At 49.1% G+C, this 17,185-nt stretch overlaps 2 protein-coding genes across 4 annotated transcripts in view; one reads left to right on the plus strand and one right to left on the minus strand.

Annotated features, from left to right (window-relative positions):
- Nucleotides 1-17,185, plus strand: part of LOC119766543 (ubiquitin-like modifier-activating enzyme ATG7) — a 331,454-nt gene that overhangs the window by 35,221 nt on the left and 279,048 nt on the right. The gene's annotated exons all lie outside the window — the stretch shown is intronic.
- LOC119767239 lies at nucleotides 4,771-7,584 on the minus strand. The gene has a single exon (XM_038255369.1). The coding sequence runs from the start codon at nucleotides 7,582-7,584 to the stop codon at nucleotides 4,771-4,773; it is 2,814 nt and encodes a 937-aa protein (XP_038111297.1).

The following is a 17,185-nucleotide window of genomic DNA, read 5'->3' on the forward strand; positions in this document are numbered from 1 at the left end:
AACGGACTGGGGACTATGACAAAAGATTTCAGTTAACAATTTGAACAAAATCATACAAGACCGACTTGACAATATCAGAAATCAAGAATTTTCAAAACATGTAAGCCAGCTTGGGAATTATTCAAAACCATTTTGGAAACTTTCAAAAGTTCTTAAAAACAAACCAAAGCCTATTCCTCCTCTTATTGTTGAGGATTCTCCTTTGATTACATCCGAGGAAAAGGCAAATGCACTTGGGCTTCATTTTGTTAGTTCACATAATCTTGGCGCTTCCATGACCAGCCGTAAAGAAACATCAGTTGCCAATAGTATTTCAACAATCAATGACTCTACCTTTGAATTTCCTGCAGATTCCCATGTTTCTGGTGAGGAAGTCAAAGTTGCAGTTAAACAAATGAAAAATATGAAAGCTCCTGGCTTTGATAACATTTTAATCTAGTGTTGAAAAAACAGAGTGATCAGTTCTTTCAACATCTAGCCAATATTTTCAATAAATGTTTGCAACTTGGTTACTTCCCTACCAATTGGAAGCTGGGCAAAGTCATACCAATTTTGAAGCCTCAAAAGATCCAACATCGCCAACAAGTTATCGTCCCATTAGTCTTTTGAGTAGTCTGTCCAAACTCTTTGAGAAGGTCATCTATTCAAGGCTTTTGGATTTTACCAACGATAATAATATAATTTTGAACGAGCAGTTTGGCTTCCGAAAGGGACATAATACTGCTCATCAGCTTACGAGAGTAACTAAAATCATCAAGCAGAACAAGCTTGAGTCTAAATCAACTGCTATGGCTTTGTTGGATGTTGAGAAGGCTTTTGACAATGTTTGGCATGATGGTTTGATACATAAACTGTATTTATACGGTTTTCCAATGTATCTTATCAAAATTATCCAGCACTATCTTTCGGAGAGATCGTTCAGGGTTTTTCTGAATGGGATTGCTTCTGGATTATTCAACATTGATGCTGGGGTTCCCCAAGGAAGTATTCTTGGCCCACTTCTGTACAATATTTTTACATCTGATTTGCCTACTCTTCCTGGTAATGGTGTGTTGTCACTTTTTGCTGATGACACTGCCGTTATTTATAAGGGTAAAATAACCAGATATTTAGTTGGCCGTCTTCAGAAGGGTCTTGACGTTCTTTCCGAATACTTTGGCGACTGGAAAATTCGCATAAATGCAGCCAAAACTCAAACCATCATTTTTCCACTTTCCAAATCGGCCAGATTTGCCCCAAAGGATGATGTTTTGATTAAAATGAATGATGTTTCGATACCCTGGTCAAAGGAAGTTGTCTATTTAGGTCTCATACTTGACTCGAAACTATTGTTTCGGCAGCATGTAGATAAAATATTGAACAAGTGCAGCATTCTCATCAGGTGTTTGTATCCTTTAATTAACAGAAAATCAAAGCTATCTTTGAAAAATAAGCTAGCAGTTTACAAACAAATAATTTACCCCGTTATTGAGTATGCAGTACCTGTTTGGGAGTGTTGCGCTAGAACTCATAAATTGAAGCTCCAGCGTGTCCAAAACAAGGTACTCAAAATGGTTTTGAATGTTCCTGGCTGGACAAGATCAAGTGAGGTTCATGAATTAGCAGAAGTAAAAATGTTGGATCAGAAGATTCAAGAAAAATGTTTGAAATTCAGGGAAAAATGTGCTATATCTGAATACCCCTTGATTCAAGGATTGGTTTAGTTTATGGTAAGATTAAGTTAGTTTTAGGTTAGGTTATGTTTTCTTAATTTTTTTTTTTCTCTTCATTGTACCTAGTGTTACAAAAATGATAAATCATATACTTTTAAAGTTATGAACATGAACAGTGTTTAAATCACGAAAAGCAAACTAAAGCTGAAGAGCCACAGCTGACCACTTATTATGTAAACCAAATGTAATTATTATAAGAAAGATTCAATAAAGTATATTTAATTCAAAAAAATACACCCAAAACAAATAGTGGTTCCATTCACGGACACAGAGAACACAGCTTGAGATGGGCGAAAGAATTCTACTCTCGAGGTTCATTTGCAAAAAAAGTTCATCCGTCAAACAAAACACCAAAAGTGTCGACTACGGGAATCGAACCAGAGACCTTTGACAGACTAACCCAATGACTTAACTGCCTCGGCCACCACAGTTTGGTGACTAAGGAGTGGTCAGATATCGATGTATGACACTTGTTGGAGATTAAATGTTTTTAATGTGTGGCATCTCGGCACTTTGTGCAACGTCGAAGTTGTTCGAGCTGGTAGTATAAGACCCGGTATCCTCCCACTGCAAGAGTCTGATCGACGACACGACAAGACACTCGGTGGAAAAACTTTCGCAAAAAGTGTACCCCACCGTGAACCGTGAAACAACCGTGAATGTCCAAAGTCACGGTAAAATTGAAGGACCCCTCGTTATTTCAGCTTTCAGCTTCAGGAATCAGCTGTTCTTTGTTTATTGTTTTTGAGAACGATCAGTGCGCCTTCGCGGGAGAGTGGCCACTTTGTGGTGTTGGCCGGGTACTACGTTATCCGACTAGACTGAATGGAAACGAGCGAAAGGGAGATGTCTTGGCTAGACCAGTACGAGACGGATATCGAAATATTTACGCTTGGCCACGGTAACCAAGTTGTTTTTACACCAGGTTTGACTGAGTTCAACGAAACGGAATGTGGGAAGTGTTGGTTGTTGATGTGTGGTCGTGGACCGGAATGAAACAGCCGCGTACAAAAGTCCTGCCTTGAAGGTTTTCCGGGTTTTCCAGCTGCAGGCTGTTTTCGGACGTTTGAGGGCCGAAGATCCGCTTGAGGGTGTTAATCGCTTCGGCGAGATTGAAATAGCACGGAAGCTTGGGCAGGATGATGTTCCGGTGCTGCTCGTAGCACCGGAAATCGAGTTTCCTTACCAGGCACCGTGGCAAAGCCGCATCTTCCAGTTTGGTCGCCTCCCGCTAAGGACTTAGTGCCGACGGAACCACCAGTCTTAGGTCTGTCTGTGTTACGGCCCGGAACGTGAACTCACTAGTGTGCATTGCTAGGCAAGCCAGAACTTGCGTCGCGTCGGCTTAAGCAGGAACTGGTGGGTCAATATTCTCAATAAGCTTTATCAGCAGGAGCAATGCTTGCTTGAGATGTTCCATTCTTCTGGGTTGTTGAAGAATCCTCGTCGCCAAATGATGTATCCGGCCGTAGACCTGGATGAAACAGTAGAAAAACGAAAGTGGAAAGTTAAGCCAGAGGCCTGACCGGCCTACCTGTAGTTGTGACAAATGTGTTTGATCCGGAAAGGATGAAGGGGATTGGACTGCAACCAGAGAGGAATAACCTTTCCGTGTCGGGTTTTGGAACCGTCGCAATGACGCGATCGATACGACAGGGACGGAGTAGGGCGGGATCCAGGATGTTGATACTGTTGGTGGTGTTGATGACCCTTCCAATTGATGCTGGAGCTTCAGCACGGTACGTTGGACCTCAGTTTTCTCCTTTCTCTGATACGAGACGAGCCAATGGAATCGATCCCGTATATGAAGATGATTAACGGGGCGCGTTCGCGGGCCGCCACTAACAGTTCGCGCACCAATCGGGAACTCTTACTTTGGGAACTGTTGCACGTACTTGTAGATGGTCTTGCCCTACTTCAGCAACGCGAATTAACTCGTCGATTTTGTCCGCTTCCAGATCATACAGCCGCTCCCACGGGCAGATCTTCTCTATTTTCTTCTCGATCTCATCTGGCATCTTTCGGAACTGGCGTAATGGGGACATGCTCTGCCACATGCGCCGATCAATCATTTTGCACAGCATTAAACACTTGTCCGCCAGCTGGGCCCACTCGCGATGTAGGACGATCTCGTAGATGGCACGCAGCAGACGGGATGCGTTTTGGGTTACGTACACGGCGTACACCATGTTAGCAAAGCCCTCGAGTTTGAGGTGGGATCCGAAACGCGACCCGCTCCATCAGCTTCTGCAGATCGAGTTTCTCCTCCTCGCGGACTTCGGACTCCAGACTCACCGGACATCAAAAACACGTGGAAAAGTTCAATCTACCTGAGCGTCGTCTTCAGCACCTGGTTTACGTCAGCACTGCGAGGCGATTTGATCACTTTTGGTGATCTGGAAGTGGTCACTTTTACGGTCTTACTTGATGCGGCCGCTTTTCTCCAGATGCAAGGCTGTCGTGTGGAAATGATTGGCGCGGAAGTGCGCCGGCAGCGTTCTGAATCGTACCGAGCACGATTTCGGCGTTCCATATGTTAGGCATATCTGTTGTCAAACCGGTCAAGACCGCACTCGCAGGAATTTCGCAATATCTTGGTAATTTGGAAGGGTGTACAACCCAACAAGGCGAGCATCTTTCTTTGTGGTTTAATTTTACGGATCTGTTGGGGCCAAATCTCCCAACTGGATCTTCGACTGTATTAGGGTTTCTCCGGGTGATCAAAACACTTTGCGGAATTCTCTTTCCTAACAAAAAACTTTTATTCCGATCACTATTTACAAGCACGTCTTTACTCAAACGCGTCGCGAACTGGAGTGAAAATCTCCACTTCTCTCTCTCTCCTCCTTCTCCGTTTTGCGCGCGCATCCGTTGCGCGCCAATTCCCACCTTCTCAATCGTTCCTTGCGTCGTCGCAGGCGGCGACGAGGGGTGTCGCGTTGGTGAGTCGATCGCAGCAACCAGTGTTGCCGATCGAGCTGGTTTTTCAATTGTCATCAAGAATTCGCGGAGGACGGAAGTTATCCGACATTCTCCCCCGCGGCTGCATTCTCCGAAGCTACTCCGAAGTACCGAAGCGCTCCAGAAGACGGTCGTTGTCCACGGTCGGCAAGGGTGCCAGTTTGGAAACCGACCGTTTGAAGACCGCTCCAGAACCGGTCTTCACGTCCACGACACGCACCAGCGCGTCCATTCCGGGGTAAGTCTCGACGATGATGCCGACCTTCCAGGTCTGCGACGGAAGGTTGTCCTCGACGAGAAGGACCAGCATTCTGGGCTGCAGGTTGTGCGATTTCTTGGTCCACTTCGCACGATTCTGCAGACTCGTTAAGTACTCTCTGGACCAGCGGCCCCAGAAGCACTCACGAAGCTTGTCCAGGTATTCCCAGCGGTTCAGACGGTTGTCTGCGACACCGCTGCGGGAGGGCTTGGCGACAGGACGCAGCGGCCTGCCGAGTTGAAGATGCGCCGGAGTTATCGGAAGAGGATCTCCGGGGCTGTCCGACAAGCTGAAGAGCGGCCGAGAGTTCAAGACCGCTTCAACATGCGTCAAGATGGTAGCAAATTCTTCGAAGGTAAGCACCGCGTTCTGCAGCGTTCGTTTCAGGTGTGTCTTGACGCTCTTCACGCCCGCCTCCCACAATCCGCCAAAGTTGGGAGCCCTGGGCGGGATGAAGCTCCACTCGATGGCCTTGGGCACGAGCAAATCCTGGATTCCGCGCTTCAGAAGGTCCTGCTTGAAGAGCTCGTGCATTTCGCGCAAAGATCGTGACGCCCCGACGAAATTCGTCGCGTTGTCGGAAAAGATCTTGCGCACCATGCCTCGTCGGTTGACGAAGCGATCCAGGGCGGCCAAGAAGGCCTCTGTTGTCAAGTCTGACACCAATTCCAGGTGGATGTTCTTGGTGACCAGACAAACGAACACGGCGATGTAGGCTTTGGTAAGTTTGGGTCTGTACTTGCCTTGTTTCACCGTTACAGGTCCAGCGTAGTCCACGCCGGTGTACTCGAAGGGGGCGGCAACGTTCACTCGTTCCGCCGGAAGCTGTCCCATGAACTGTTCAATCCTGCGTGGGTTGGCCTTGAAGCACTGCAGGCACTTGCGGGTCACGTCGCGCACTACGTTGCGCGCTTTCAGCGGCCAGTACTGCTGTCGAACGATGGCCAGGAGTCCGGAGGGGCCGACATGCAGGTTCTCCACATGCAGCGCTCGAACCAGCAACGTAGTCACGTGATGACGGGGCAGGATCACGGGATGCTTGGCCTCGTACGGGAGGCTCGAATGTTCCAGACGTCCGCCGACTCTCAGCAGACCGTCCTCGTCGACGATTGGTGCCAGGCTCGCAAGCTGGCTGGATGTTTGTTCGGTCTTCGCTAGATAAAACTCATCTGGTAAGGCTGCCATTTGAATCGACCAGATGATGGACTTTAACGCCGCTCTTGTTTCAGGAACTGTCACGTAGGCGCACGTTGTCCTTGGTTGTCCAGACTTCTTGTTCCTGCAGTTCTGGACGAATCTGCGCACGTAGCAGATCACGCGCTGGAGTTTCCGGAACTCGCCGAACCGTTTGAACACCGGCATCTCCTCGACGACGGTGACTTTGTAGACGATGGCTACCAGCCCTGGCAGCTCGTCGTCCTCGAGTTCGGGGGGTTCTTCAGGAACGTAGGCAGCGCTCGTCAGCGGTAGAAGCCCCTTCCACCACTTCGGACACCGACTCAAGAGTGTGGGTCTCATCCCACGAGAGACGATGTCTGCCGGATTATCGGCTGACCTCACGTAATTCCATCGGAACTTACCTGTGAGGTTGAGGATCTGGATGACGCGGTTGCGCACGAAGGTCTCCAGGAGATTCGGATCCTTCTTCAGCCATGCGAGCACAATCTGGCTGTCCGAGTACAGCTCGATAGCCGACAGCTCCAGATCCAGCGTTTCGATGACCTTCACGACGAGCCGCGCAAGCAACAGCGCTGCACACAGCTCCAGGTTCGGCACGGACAGCTTCTTCAGCGGAGCCACTCGGGATTTCGCGCACAACAGGTTGGCCTCGGCCGACCCATTCCCGCGGACGCACCGCAGATAGACGTTGGCCCCGTAGGCAACGGTCGACGCGTCAGCGAACCCGTGCAGCTCGTACAGAACCGTGTTGGGCACCACGACGCATCGCGGCACACGAATATCGTTCAGCGCTGTTAGAGACTCTCGAATCTCGAACCACTCACACAGAAGCTCTTCGTTTAGTTCGGTAGCCCAGTTCATCTTGCTGGCCCACAACTTCTGCATGAACACTTTGGCCAGCACGATGACTGGGGCTACGAAGCCAAGTGGGTCAAACACTTTCAGGATGTCCGAAAGCACTTTCGTCTTCGAGACGGGTTTGTCGTCGCACTCTTCCAAACAGTTCACAAAACGAAACTCATCCTCGCGTGGGTCCCACAGGACACCCAGAGCCTTGATGGCTTCGTTCGCACTATATTCTTCGATCGGTTTCGGCTTCTCCCGATCTTCTTCAGGCACACACTTTAGCACTTGCTCTGAGTTAGAGCACAACTTCTTCACTGGGAAACCTCCCTCTTCCAGGATTTTCTTCACTTCCAGCACAAGTTTCACTGCTTCCTTCTCGTTGCTGGCGCCGGACAGCATGTCGTCGACATACATGTCCTCGATCACGATCTTGGCGGCTGCTGGGAACCGGCCTTTCGCCGACTCCGCCTGCTCCACCAGACACCGCGTTGCGAGGAACGGGGCGCTTGCCGTTCCGTAGGTAACGGTGTTCAGCTCAAGCACTCGCAAGCGCTCGTTCGGGTCCTTCCTCCAGAAGATTCGCTGGTACGGTGTATCGCTCGGATGCACCCGCACCTGCCGATACATCTTCACCACGTCGGCGGTGAATGCGACCGGATGGCGACGGAACCGGAGAACCGGGTGCCGCGAAAGTGCTCTTCCACTGCCTGTTCTTCGTTGGTTTGCAGTTGCTTGTCTGCAAGTTCTTCGACCAGCCAGAACTTCTCGATGGCGTTGTTCAGCTGATCCTTCAGCGTGATGTTCGAGTGGACGACTTGGCAACTCAGCTGCTGGAACGGGTCGTACACGCCGGTCACGATCCAGCCCAGATCGGTTTCACGCAGAGTCACGGTGCCGTTCGCCAGTTTCACTCGATCCGTTCGCAGCAAGTCCCACACGTAGTTCGACGCCATGACCAGATCGATCTCGTGCGGCTCGCTGAACTTCGGGTCTGCCAAGAACACGTCGCTCGGGATGTGCCAAGCAGCTGTCTCGATTCTTGCCGACGGGATCCGTCCCGTGGGCTTGTCCGAAATCAGACACGAGATGTTGTCTTGGAACTGACAGTACCTCGACGAGAAGGTAAGGTTGACTCCCTTCTTTGCTTGCGTCTTCACTGCGTTGGCTCCAATGACCGTCACGTTACACTTTTCGAAGGTTAGGCCGAGGGTTCGAGCCATCGCCTCCGACAAAATGTGCGCCTGGGAACCAGAATCCAACAACGTGCGACACGGATGGAACCTGCCGGCCTTGTCCGCCACGTTGATGATGGCTGTCTGCAGCAGAACCTGCTGCGGTGACTTCAGCGCTCCGCTGCTGAAACATGACGTTGCCTGCTGCTCGTTCTCGTCGTTCACTTCCGGCGCACCCGTGCCGCTGGGACCAGCCTTCACGCTGGCGTTTGACACTGCCGACGGCGCCTTCGCTGATACCGGAGCCGCTTCTGGCTTCGGCTTGGTTTGCTGCTGGTTCTTCTCTTGGTGCAACAAGCTGTGGTGCTTCTCGCCACACTTGCAGGATCGGTCCGACGAACACTGTCCGACTCGGTGACCCTTGCGCAAGGAGTTGTAGCACAGCCTCGCGTCACGCACCTTCGACCATCTCTCCGCAACACTCATGCCGCGGAACGAGCCACACTTGTAGTTCGCGTGAGACCCGTCACACAGATCGCACTCCAGATCGTTGGATGTCGCGGCTGCCGAGGTGATCTTCGCCGATGGCTTCGAGGACTGCACCGCCTTGGGAACTGCCGACCGGGCAGCAGACGACGCAGGGGCAGCTAGCTCGCACCGTTCCAGGATGGCGCACCGCTGCTTCAGGAATTCGATCGTCTGCGCATCCTTCGGGAGTTCACCCTTTTTGACGGTAGCTTCCCACTGCTCACGAGTCTCACGATCCAAGCAAGACGACAGAATGTTGACGACGAACAACTCCGATACACCCAGCAGCTCCTGCTTGTGGTACCGTAAGTTCTCAACGTGTCTCGAACACTCCTCGTACAGCTCTCGCAGCTCCTTTGACGACTTCTTCGCCATCCTTTTTAGCTGCAAGATTCCGTTGATGTGGATGTCGATGATCAGGCGTTGGTTCTCGTACCGGTCCTCGAGGATCTCCCACGCGTGCGCATAGTTGTTGTCCTGAAGCGTCTTCGTGTCGATCATGCCCGTCGCCGCTCCCACCAGGGACTTGTCCAAGTAGTGCAGCTTGATGGCGTCCGAGTCTGGCGAGTTCTTCATCAGCTCCAGGAACATCGACTTGAACTTCGGCCAGTTCTCGTACTGGCCGTCAAACGTTGGAATCGGTGCTCGCAACGGCGTCTGCTGGACAATCACCTGCTGACCAGCCTGTCCGGCAGGGACGACCGCTTGACACGATTCGGTGGTGCTGTGAGCTCAACGATCTTCTCAAGCACCTCGTCGTAGAGCTGCTCGAAGTCCAAGAACCGTGCTGTGTTCTCGTCCTTCTGGTCTTCCGACAGCTTTGCGTCCATAATATCGTTGTTAAGACTGTTGTACTCACCGTAGTACTTCTCAGCGTTCGCCTTGCAGACTACGATCCGCGATGCTGGGATTCCAGGCTGGCCGAGGACAGTCCTGACCCGCGTCAGCTTGCCCTTCACATGTCCGCGCCTGTTCAGCAACGCCTGCACTTCCTCGTCCGCCATTTTCCGCTTGCTCTCCGCGTGCCGTTGCTTTGGAGTCAGCGGAAGTTGAACCACCACGGGCTTACGGTCTTCCGGTTCCGGTTTCTTCTGAACACTTCCTTCCTGCCCAGATTCCTCGCCTTCTTCCGGTTCTACTTTCGGCTCGGTGTTCAACCCCAGGAAACTACGCCACATCCGCCGGGATGCAGCTCACTTTTCACTTTCTCGGGTTCCAAGATGGCGGCGCACGCTCTCTTCTCGCCGAACACTCTCTTGCTGGCGTTTTAAAGATGGCGGCCCACGCTCTCTTCACCGAACACTTTTTCACTTTGCTCGGGTGGTCTTCTCGAACCACCTTCCACGCACTTTTCTGCTCGAGTAGCAACGCTACCGTCCACGCAATGTTCTGCTTCGGTGGCCAATCGCGACCACTGTCCACACTTCGCACTACCGGCGGCCAATCCGACCTCTTCCGGTGCACAGTCTCGCGCGTTGCTGGAACCTCCACACAACCGCGTCACTTTCACGCTGTTCGGGCCACGTGAAACGCCCTCCGGGATTAGCGACTTCCGGACACTTCACTCCTCGCGACACTCCGGAATTCTCTGATTCCGACGAACTTACCGATAGGCACTGTCTATCCGGCTCGTAAGGGCCAAATGTTGGGGCCAAATCTCCCAACTGGATCTTCGGGTGGACTGTATTAGGGTTTCTCCGGGTGATCAAAACACTTTGCGTTTTTCTCTTTCCTAACAAAAAACTTTTATTCCGATCACTATTTACAAGCACGTCTTTACTCAAACGCGTCGCGAACTGGAGTGAAAATCTCCACTTCTCTCTCTCTCCTCCTTCTCCGTTTTGCGCGCGCATCCGTTGCGTGCCAATTCCCACCTTCTCGATCGTTCCTTGCGTCATCGCAGGCGGCGACGAGGGGTGTCGCGTTGGTGAGTCGATCGCAGCAACCAGTGTTGCCGATCGAGCTGGTTTTTCAATTGTCATCAAGAATTCGCGGAGGACGGAAGTTATCCGACAGGATCCTCTTTGATGATGATGAACGACCGAACTAGCTGGGCGTCTAGGCTGCGGACAAGCAACTGTGTGACATCAAGGTGACCAAGACCAACACCATGATGCCACTGGACGGCAAGAAGGCTTGCCTGCGGCTGGCATGGGACTACGACACTACTACGCCTTTGATTGACTGAGCACTGAGCCCTTAATGAATTTTGAGGGAACGATTTTCACGACTCTGAATTTTGGGTGTAGTACGTACAAGCTGTATACATATTCTCGCTTGCTAGACGTGCACGCTAACACTGCGCCGGCCGGCCAGTTGAAAACAAGAGAGTTTTTTGTGTTACTCGTTCTAGCCTTCGATAAAAGTCGCGCTAAAATCAATCAGTGAAACATATTAAATTCAAGTGGAAAATCACGTTGATTTTGAATGGTGCCTGTTTTGGGTAGATCTAAAGATCAATTTCTAGTGTCACATCACTTTGAATAGTTCATGGCAGTGGGACAAATTCATCAGCAAAACACTTGAAAAGTTTGAGCCACCCGAATGACAATAACATGTCAAAAAATACCAAAAAGTCAATCGCCCAAACACTTGCATTTGAATGTGGTTTGGATTGATGTTGAAACACAAAACAATTAAATCTATGATGTGGCTTTATTCAATGATTCAAGTTTTTGGGCGGTTTGGGCACTTGAATTAAACGTGTGTCGTATTTTCAGTGCATTGAGCATGTTTACGTTCAAATAATGGTTTCAGTGTTGGGTAAAATTACATTTTTTTGTGCATGCTGTCCTTGACTCCATGTAACGCGACGTCGCCTTACGTAAACGATTCTTTGGGGCTCGTCCCACCACGGCAGCTTGTATCGGTGACTCATTCATCGGATTTTCTTCGGCACAACCTCATGTAGGATGGTGTTAAGTTTCCCGTAGAAGTGTGCAGTGACTTCATCAACTGAGGAAGAGCCAAGACAAGTTTCCCAGTCGACGGTGGAAATTCTCGCATTCAAGTTGAAACTATTGGCTTGGCCAGCACAGAGCAAGAGACTCAGACCGAGTAGTCCCAGGGTCGGCATTGCTATTAGGTGATTCAGGGGAAGTGATGGACAATCAGGAAAACCACGAATTTCAACTTTTTCACAGCACTTTATTGCGGGATCTTTGGGAAGTTGGAAGTGGTGTGTGGGTATGTCAGTGTGGGTCGTTCAGGGGTTGTTCTTACCGCGCAAATTCAGCTGATGATCACGCGCCGGCGACGTTCGGGCCGGCAGAGTGGCTTCCAGCCTCGACTCTGCGGTGACGGCCCCGTAGGGGGGGGGGGGGTTGTTTGCAGGCTGCGGTGGCTTGTTCCTGGCTGCGTTCGTCCGGTCCTTCGGTTGCCGGATGCAGCTTCGTTCGCCGACCTTCGTAGGCGGCTCGATTCTACGGCTTCGTGCCGGTTCCGGGTTGATGGAAGACCAGCGGGCGTTGCTGGCTCCGACGGGCAGGCGTCTTCCCTCCTTGACTAATCGGCAAGCCCCGGAGTCCACCGATTTGGGCTCGCCGAGAGGGGTCCCTCCTTTACGTTGAAGGCCAGCGGCCTGAGGGTAGTCGTCCTTGATGGTTATGGCGCGGGGAGGCGCCAGAAAACGGGCTGGGGTCCTTTTACGTTTAGACGTAGGCAGATGCGCAACGCGACTTACAAAGCCTAGGCCGACCAATCCGAGACGGAACGGGTGCTCTCGGAACCTCCTGGTTCCGACGATGGCGAGAGCGATTGGTTACCCTCCTCTGGAGCACATCCGAACTGCTCGGACGCCTGATTAAAAGAGGCCGATTTTCCCCAAATCGCGCTCTCTTGTTGATTCCCGAGTCCATGATTTCCCACCAATTTTCGTTTGACGTAAGTGGGCGCCGCCATGCTACCCCACAGGAAATTGATGGGCATCAGCCGCGTTCACACTATAAGTTTCGCCCCTTCGCAACTGGCGTAGAGTGTAATGCGGTGAATATGGGAAATAAAGTGTTGTGGCGAAGCTTATATTCGTCAGGATTGGAACCAACGGTTACAAAGTGATCATAATCACACTGGGCGAAATAGAAAACATCATCTGCATCGTCCTGAATGTCGGAGCCGCATGGATCGTAGTCCAGTTTGACAAGGATATGCTTATGCCTCGATTCTTTATGGCCTATAAATTGCCAGGGGGTATCTCTTAACATTTTCCAAAATTTTATTTTTGACAAAGAACTTTGTCCTAAGGGCTCTATTCTGGTGAGGTGTCAATCCAGAAAAACGAAAAATGTCGCGGGTTACGAAAATGTTGCATGCTTGGTACTGGGGAAGGGGTCTGCAACGCAACAAGGCACTGTTGCGTGGAATTTTCCACACAGTTGCAACAAAAAGCAAATGATGAGGTTTGGGATAACCGGCGCAAAAAGGCGGGGCATCCGTCACCATTTTGAGCCAATATAAACCCCGCTCGATCAGCCCAGGGAAATCATTCTATCGCTGGACGCCGAGGAGTAAACAACAACCTGGACCTGGAAGCAGATGGCCTGGAGGCCCAGAAGCAGTTGGCCGAAAAGCAGCTGGCCTGGAGCAAGGTGCAGCCCAAGCGGAGGCAGGCCAGCCGGAATATTCTGGCCACAAGACCCGGAGTGGCCAGAACCCTCAGGGGTGTTCCGATGGAAGGCCATACGAGACTGGACAATATGGGTAACAAACTTCTTGGATTTTGAGACTGGTGATGAAAATGGCCATTTTGACAGTTTGGCCACAACCTGGAGTGGCCGGTGCCCTCAGGGAGGTTCTCCCGGGAAGACATTTACCGAACCAATACTGGTAATGCAAATGGCCATTTTGACAGTATTGGCCACAACCTGGAGTGGCCGGTGTCCTCAGGGAGGTTCTCTCGGGAGGACATTTACTGAACCATACGATTTTTGGCAATATGGGTATCAAAATTCATGGGTTTTAATACTGGAAATGATAATGGTCATTTTGACAGTGTTGGCCACAACCTGGAGTGGCCGGTGCCCTCAGGGAGGTTCTCCCGGGAGGACATTTACCGAACCATATGATTTTGAGCAATTGTTCAAGGCTCAACTGCGATCGTTGACGATGACGATGGAATGAAAATCGTTGGCAAAAATGCTGCCATCACGACTCCACGGCAAAACAAAACAACCAATCAGAGAGCGGAAATTTTTGCGTGGGTCAAAGCACGCGCTTGCTTGTTCAAGGCCAACTGCGATCGTTTGACGTTTGACACTTGCAAGCGAAAATTGTTATTACTCGTAATTTTTTTTAAATGAAAATTTTGGGGGAAGTATTTAAATTAAATTAAACGCCAAGCGTCAAAAGCTTTAAAAATGCACCAAAAGCAGTGCATGAATCATTTGAAACAATAACTCTTTCGTGAATTTTCGTTTTCCGCTGCTGCTGCTACTGCTACGATGTTGTCGGTTCGAACGATGACGATGGAATGAAAATCGTTGGCAAAAATGCTGCCTTCACGACTCCACGGCAAAACAAAACAGCCAATCAGAGAGCGGAACATTTTGCGTGGGTCAGAGCACGCGCTTGCTTGTTCAAGGCCACTGCGATCGTTTGACGTTTGACACTTGCAAGCGAAAATTGTTAATATTCGTAATTTTTTTTAAATGAAAATTTTGGAGGAAGTATTTAAATTAAATTAAACGCCAAGCGTCAAAAGCTTTCAAAATGCACCAAAAGCAGTGCATGAATCATTTGAAACAATAACTCTTTCGTGCATTTTTCGTTGGCGCTGAAAAGCGCCATTTTGTTAAATTGCAGCAGAAGTTGATTCTTGTGGCCATCTCCTCGAGCGTCCATCCAAGTAGGCCTTGCTTTTCTCCTTCGACGTCGTTTTGGCAGCAATTTCACGCACACGCTGGCGTGTTTCTTCTTCTCGGAGCTTGCTCTTGATTTCCTCCAATCGTTGTTTTTTCCGCTGCTGCTGCTACTGCTACGATGTTGTCGGTTCGAACGATGACGATGGAATGAAAATCGTTGGCAAAAATGCTGCCTTCACGACTCCACGGCAAAACAAAACAGCCAATCAGAGAGCGGAAAGATGTTTGCGTGGGTCAAAGCACGCGCTTGCTTGTTCAAGGCCAACTGCGATCGTTTGACGTTTGACACTTGCAAGCGAAAATTGTTAATATTCGTAATTTTTTTTTAAATGAAAATTTCGGGGGAAGTATTTAAATTAAATTAAACGCCAAGCGTCAAAAGCTTTAAAAATGCACCAAAAGCAGTGCATGAATCATTTGAAACAATAACTCTTCCGTGCATTTTTCGTTGGCGCTGAAAAGCGCCATTTTGTTAAATTGCAGCAGAAGTTGATTCTTGTGGCCATCTCCTCGAGCGTCCATCCAAGTAGGCCTTGCTTTTCTCCTTCGACGTCGTTTTGGCAGCAATTTCACGCACACGCTGGCGTGTTTCTTCTTCTCGGAGCTTGCTCTTGATTTCCTCCAATCGTTGTTTTTTTCCGCTGCTGCTGCTACTGCTACGATGTTGTCGGTTCGAACGATGACGATGGAATGAAAATCGTTGGCAAAAATGCTGCCTTCACGACTCCACGGCAAAACAAAACAGCCAATCAGAGAGCGGAAAGATGTTTGCGTGGGTCAAAGCACGCGCTTGCTTGTTCAAGGCCAACTGCGATCGTTTGACGTTTGACACTTGCAAGCGAAAATTGTTAATATTCGTAATTTTTTTTTAAATGAAAATTTCGGGGGAAGTATTTAAATTAAATTAAACGCCAAGCGTCAAAAGCTTTAAAAATGCACCAAAAGCAGTGCATGAATCATTTGAAACAATAACTCTTCCGTGAATTTTTCGTTGGCGCTGAAAAGCGCCATTTTGTTAAATTGCAGCAGAAGTTGATTCTTGTGGCCATCTCCTCGAGCGTCCATCCAAGTAGGCCTTGCTTTTCTCCTTCGACGTTGTTTTGGCAGCAATTTCACGCACACGCTGGCTTGTTTCTTTTTCTCGGAGCTTGCTCGGATTTCCTCCAGTCGTTGTTTTTTCCGCTGCTGCTGCTACTGCTACGATGTTGTCGATTCGAACGATGACGATGGAATGAAAATCGTTGGCAAAAATGCTGCCTTTACGACTCCACGGCAAAACAAAACAGCCAATCAGAGAGCGGAAAGATTTTTTGCGTGGGTCAAAGCACGCGCTTGCTTGTTCAAGGCCAACTGCGATCGTTTGACGTTTGACAATTGCAAGCGAAAATTATTAATATTCGTATTTTTTTTTAAATGAAAATTTTGGGAGAAGTATTTAAATTAAATTAAACGCCAAGCGTCAAAAACTTTAAAAATGCACCAAAAGCAGTGCATGAATCATTTGAAACAATAACTCTTCCGTGAATTTTTCGTTGGCGCTGAAAAGCGCCATTTTGTTAAATTGCAGCAGAAGTTGATTCTTGTGGCCATCTCCTCGAGCGTCCATCCAAGTAGGCCTTGCTTTTCTCCTTCGACGTTGTTTTGGCAGCAATTTCACGCACACGCTGGCTTATTTCTTTTTCTCGGAGCTTGCTCGGATTTCCTCCAGTCGTTGTTTTTTCCGCTGCTGCTGCTACTGCTACGATGTTGTCGATTCGAACGATGACGATGGAATGAAAATCGTTGGCAAAAATGCTGCCTTTACGACTCCACGGCAAAACAAAACAGCCAATCAGAGAGCGGAAAGATTTTTTGCGTGGGTCAAAGCACGCGCTTGCTTGTTCAAGGCCAACTGCGATCGTTTGACGTTTGACAATTGCAAGCGAAAATTGTTAATATTCGTAATTTTTTTTTTAAATGAAAATTTTGGGAGAAGTATTTAAATTAAATTAAACGCCAAGCGTCAAAAACTTTAAAAATGCACCAAAAGCAGTGCATGAATCATTTGAAACAATAACTCTTCCGTGAATTTTTCGTTGGCGCTGAAAAGCGCCATTTTGTTAAATTGCAGCAGAAGTTGATTCTTGTGGCCATCTCCTCGAGCGTCCATCCAAGTAGGCCTTGCTTTTCTCCTTCGACGTTGTTTTGGCAGCAATTTCACGCACACGCTGGCTTATTTCTTTTCTCGGAGCTTGCTCGGATTTCCTCCAGTCGTTGTTTTTTCCGCTGCTGCTGCTACTGCTACGATGTTGTCGATTCGAACGATGACGATGGAATGAAAATCGTTGGCAAAAATGCTGCCTTTACGACTCCACGGCAAAACAAAACAGCCAATCAGAGAGCGGAAAGATTTTTTGCGTGGGTCAAAGCACGCGCTTGCTTGTTCAAGGCCAACTGCGATCGTTTGACGTTTGACAATTGCAAGCGAAAATTGTTAATATTCGTAATTTTTTTTTTAAATGAAAATTTTGGGAGAAGTATTTAAATTAAATTAAACGCCAAGCGTCAAAAACTTTAAAAATGCACCAAAAGCAGTGCATGAATCATTTGAAACAATAACTCTTCCGTGAATTTTTCGTTGGCGCTGAAAAGCGCCATTTTGTTAAATTGCAGCAGAAGTTGATTCTTGTG

Source organism: Culex quinquefasciatus, chromosome 2, assembly GCF_015732765.1.
Source record: "Culex quinquefasciatus strain JHB chromosome 2, VPISU_Cqui_1.0_pri_paternal, whole genome shotgun sequence".
Taxonomy (NCBI): Eukaryota; Metazoa; Arthropoda; class Insecta; order Diptera; family Culicidae; genus Culex; species Culex quinquefasciatus.

Coding starts and splice junctions, on each gene's coding strand:
- LOC119767239 (XM_038255369.1), bottom strand. CDS start 7,584: ATGTATCGGCAGGTGCGGGTGCATCCGAGCGATACACCGTACCAGCGA.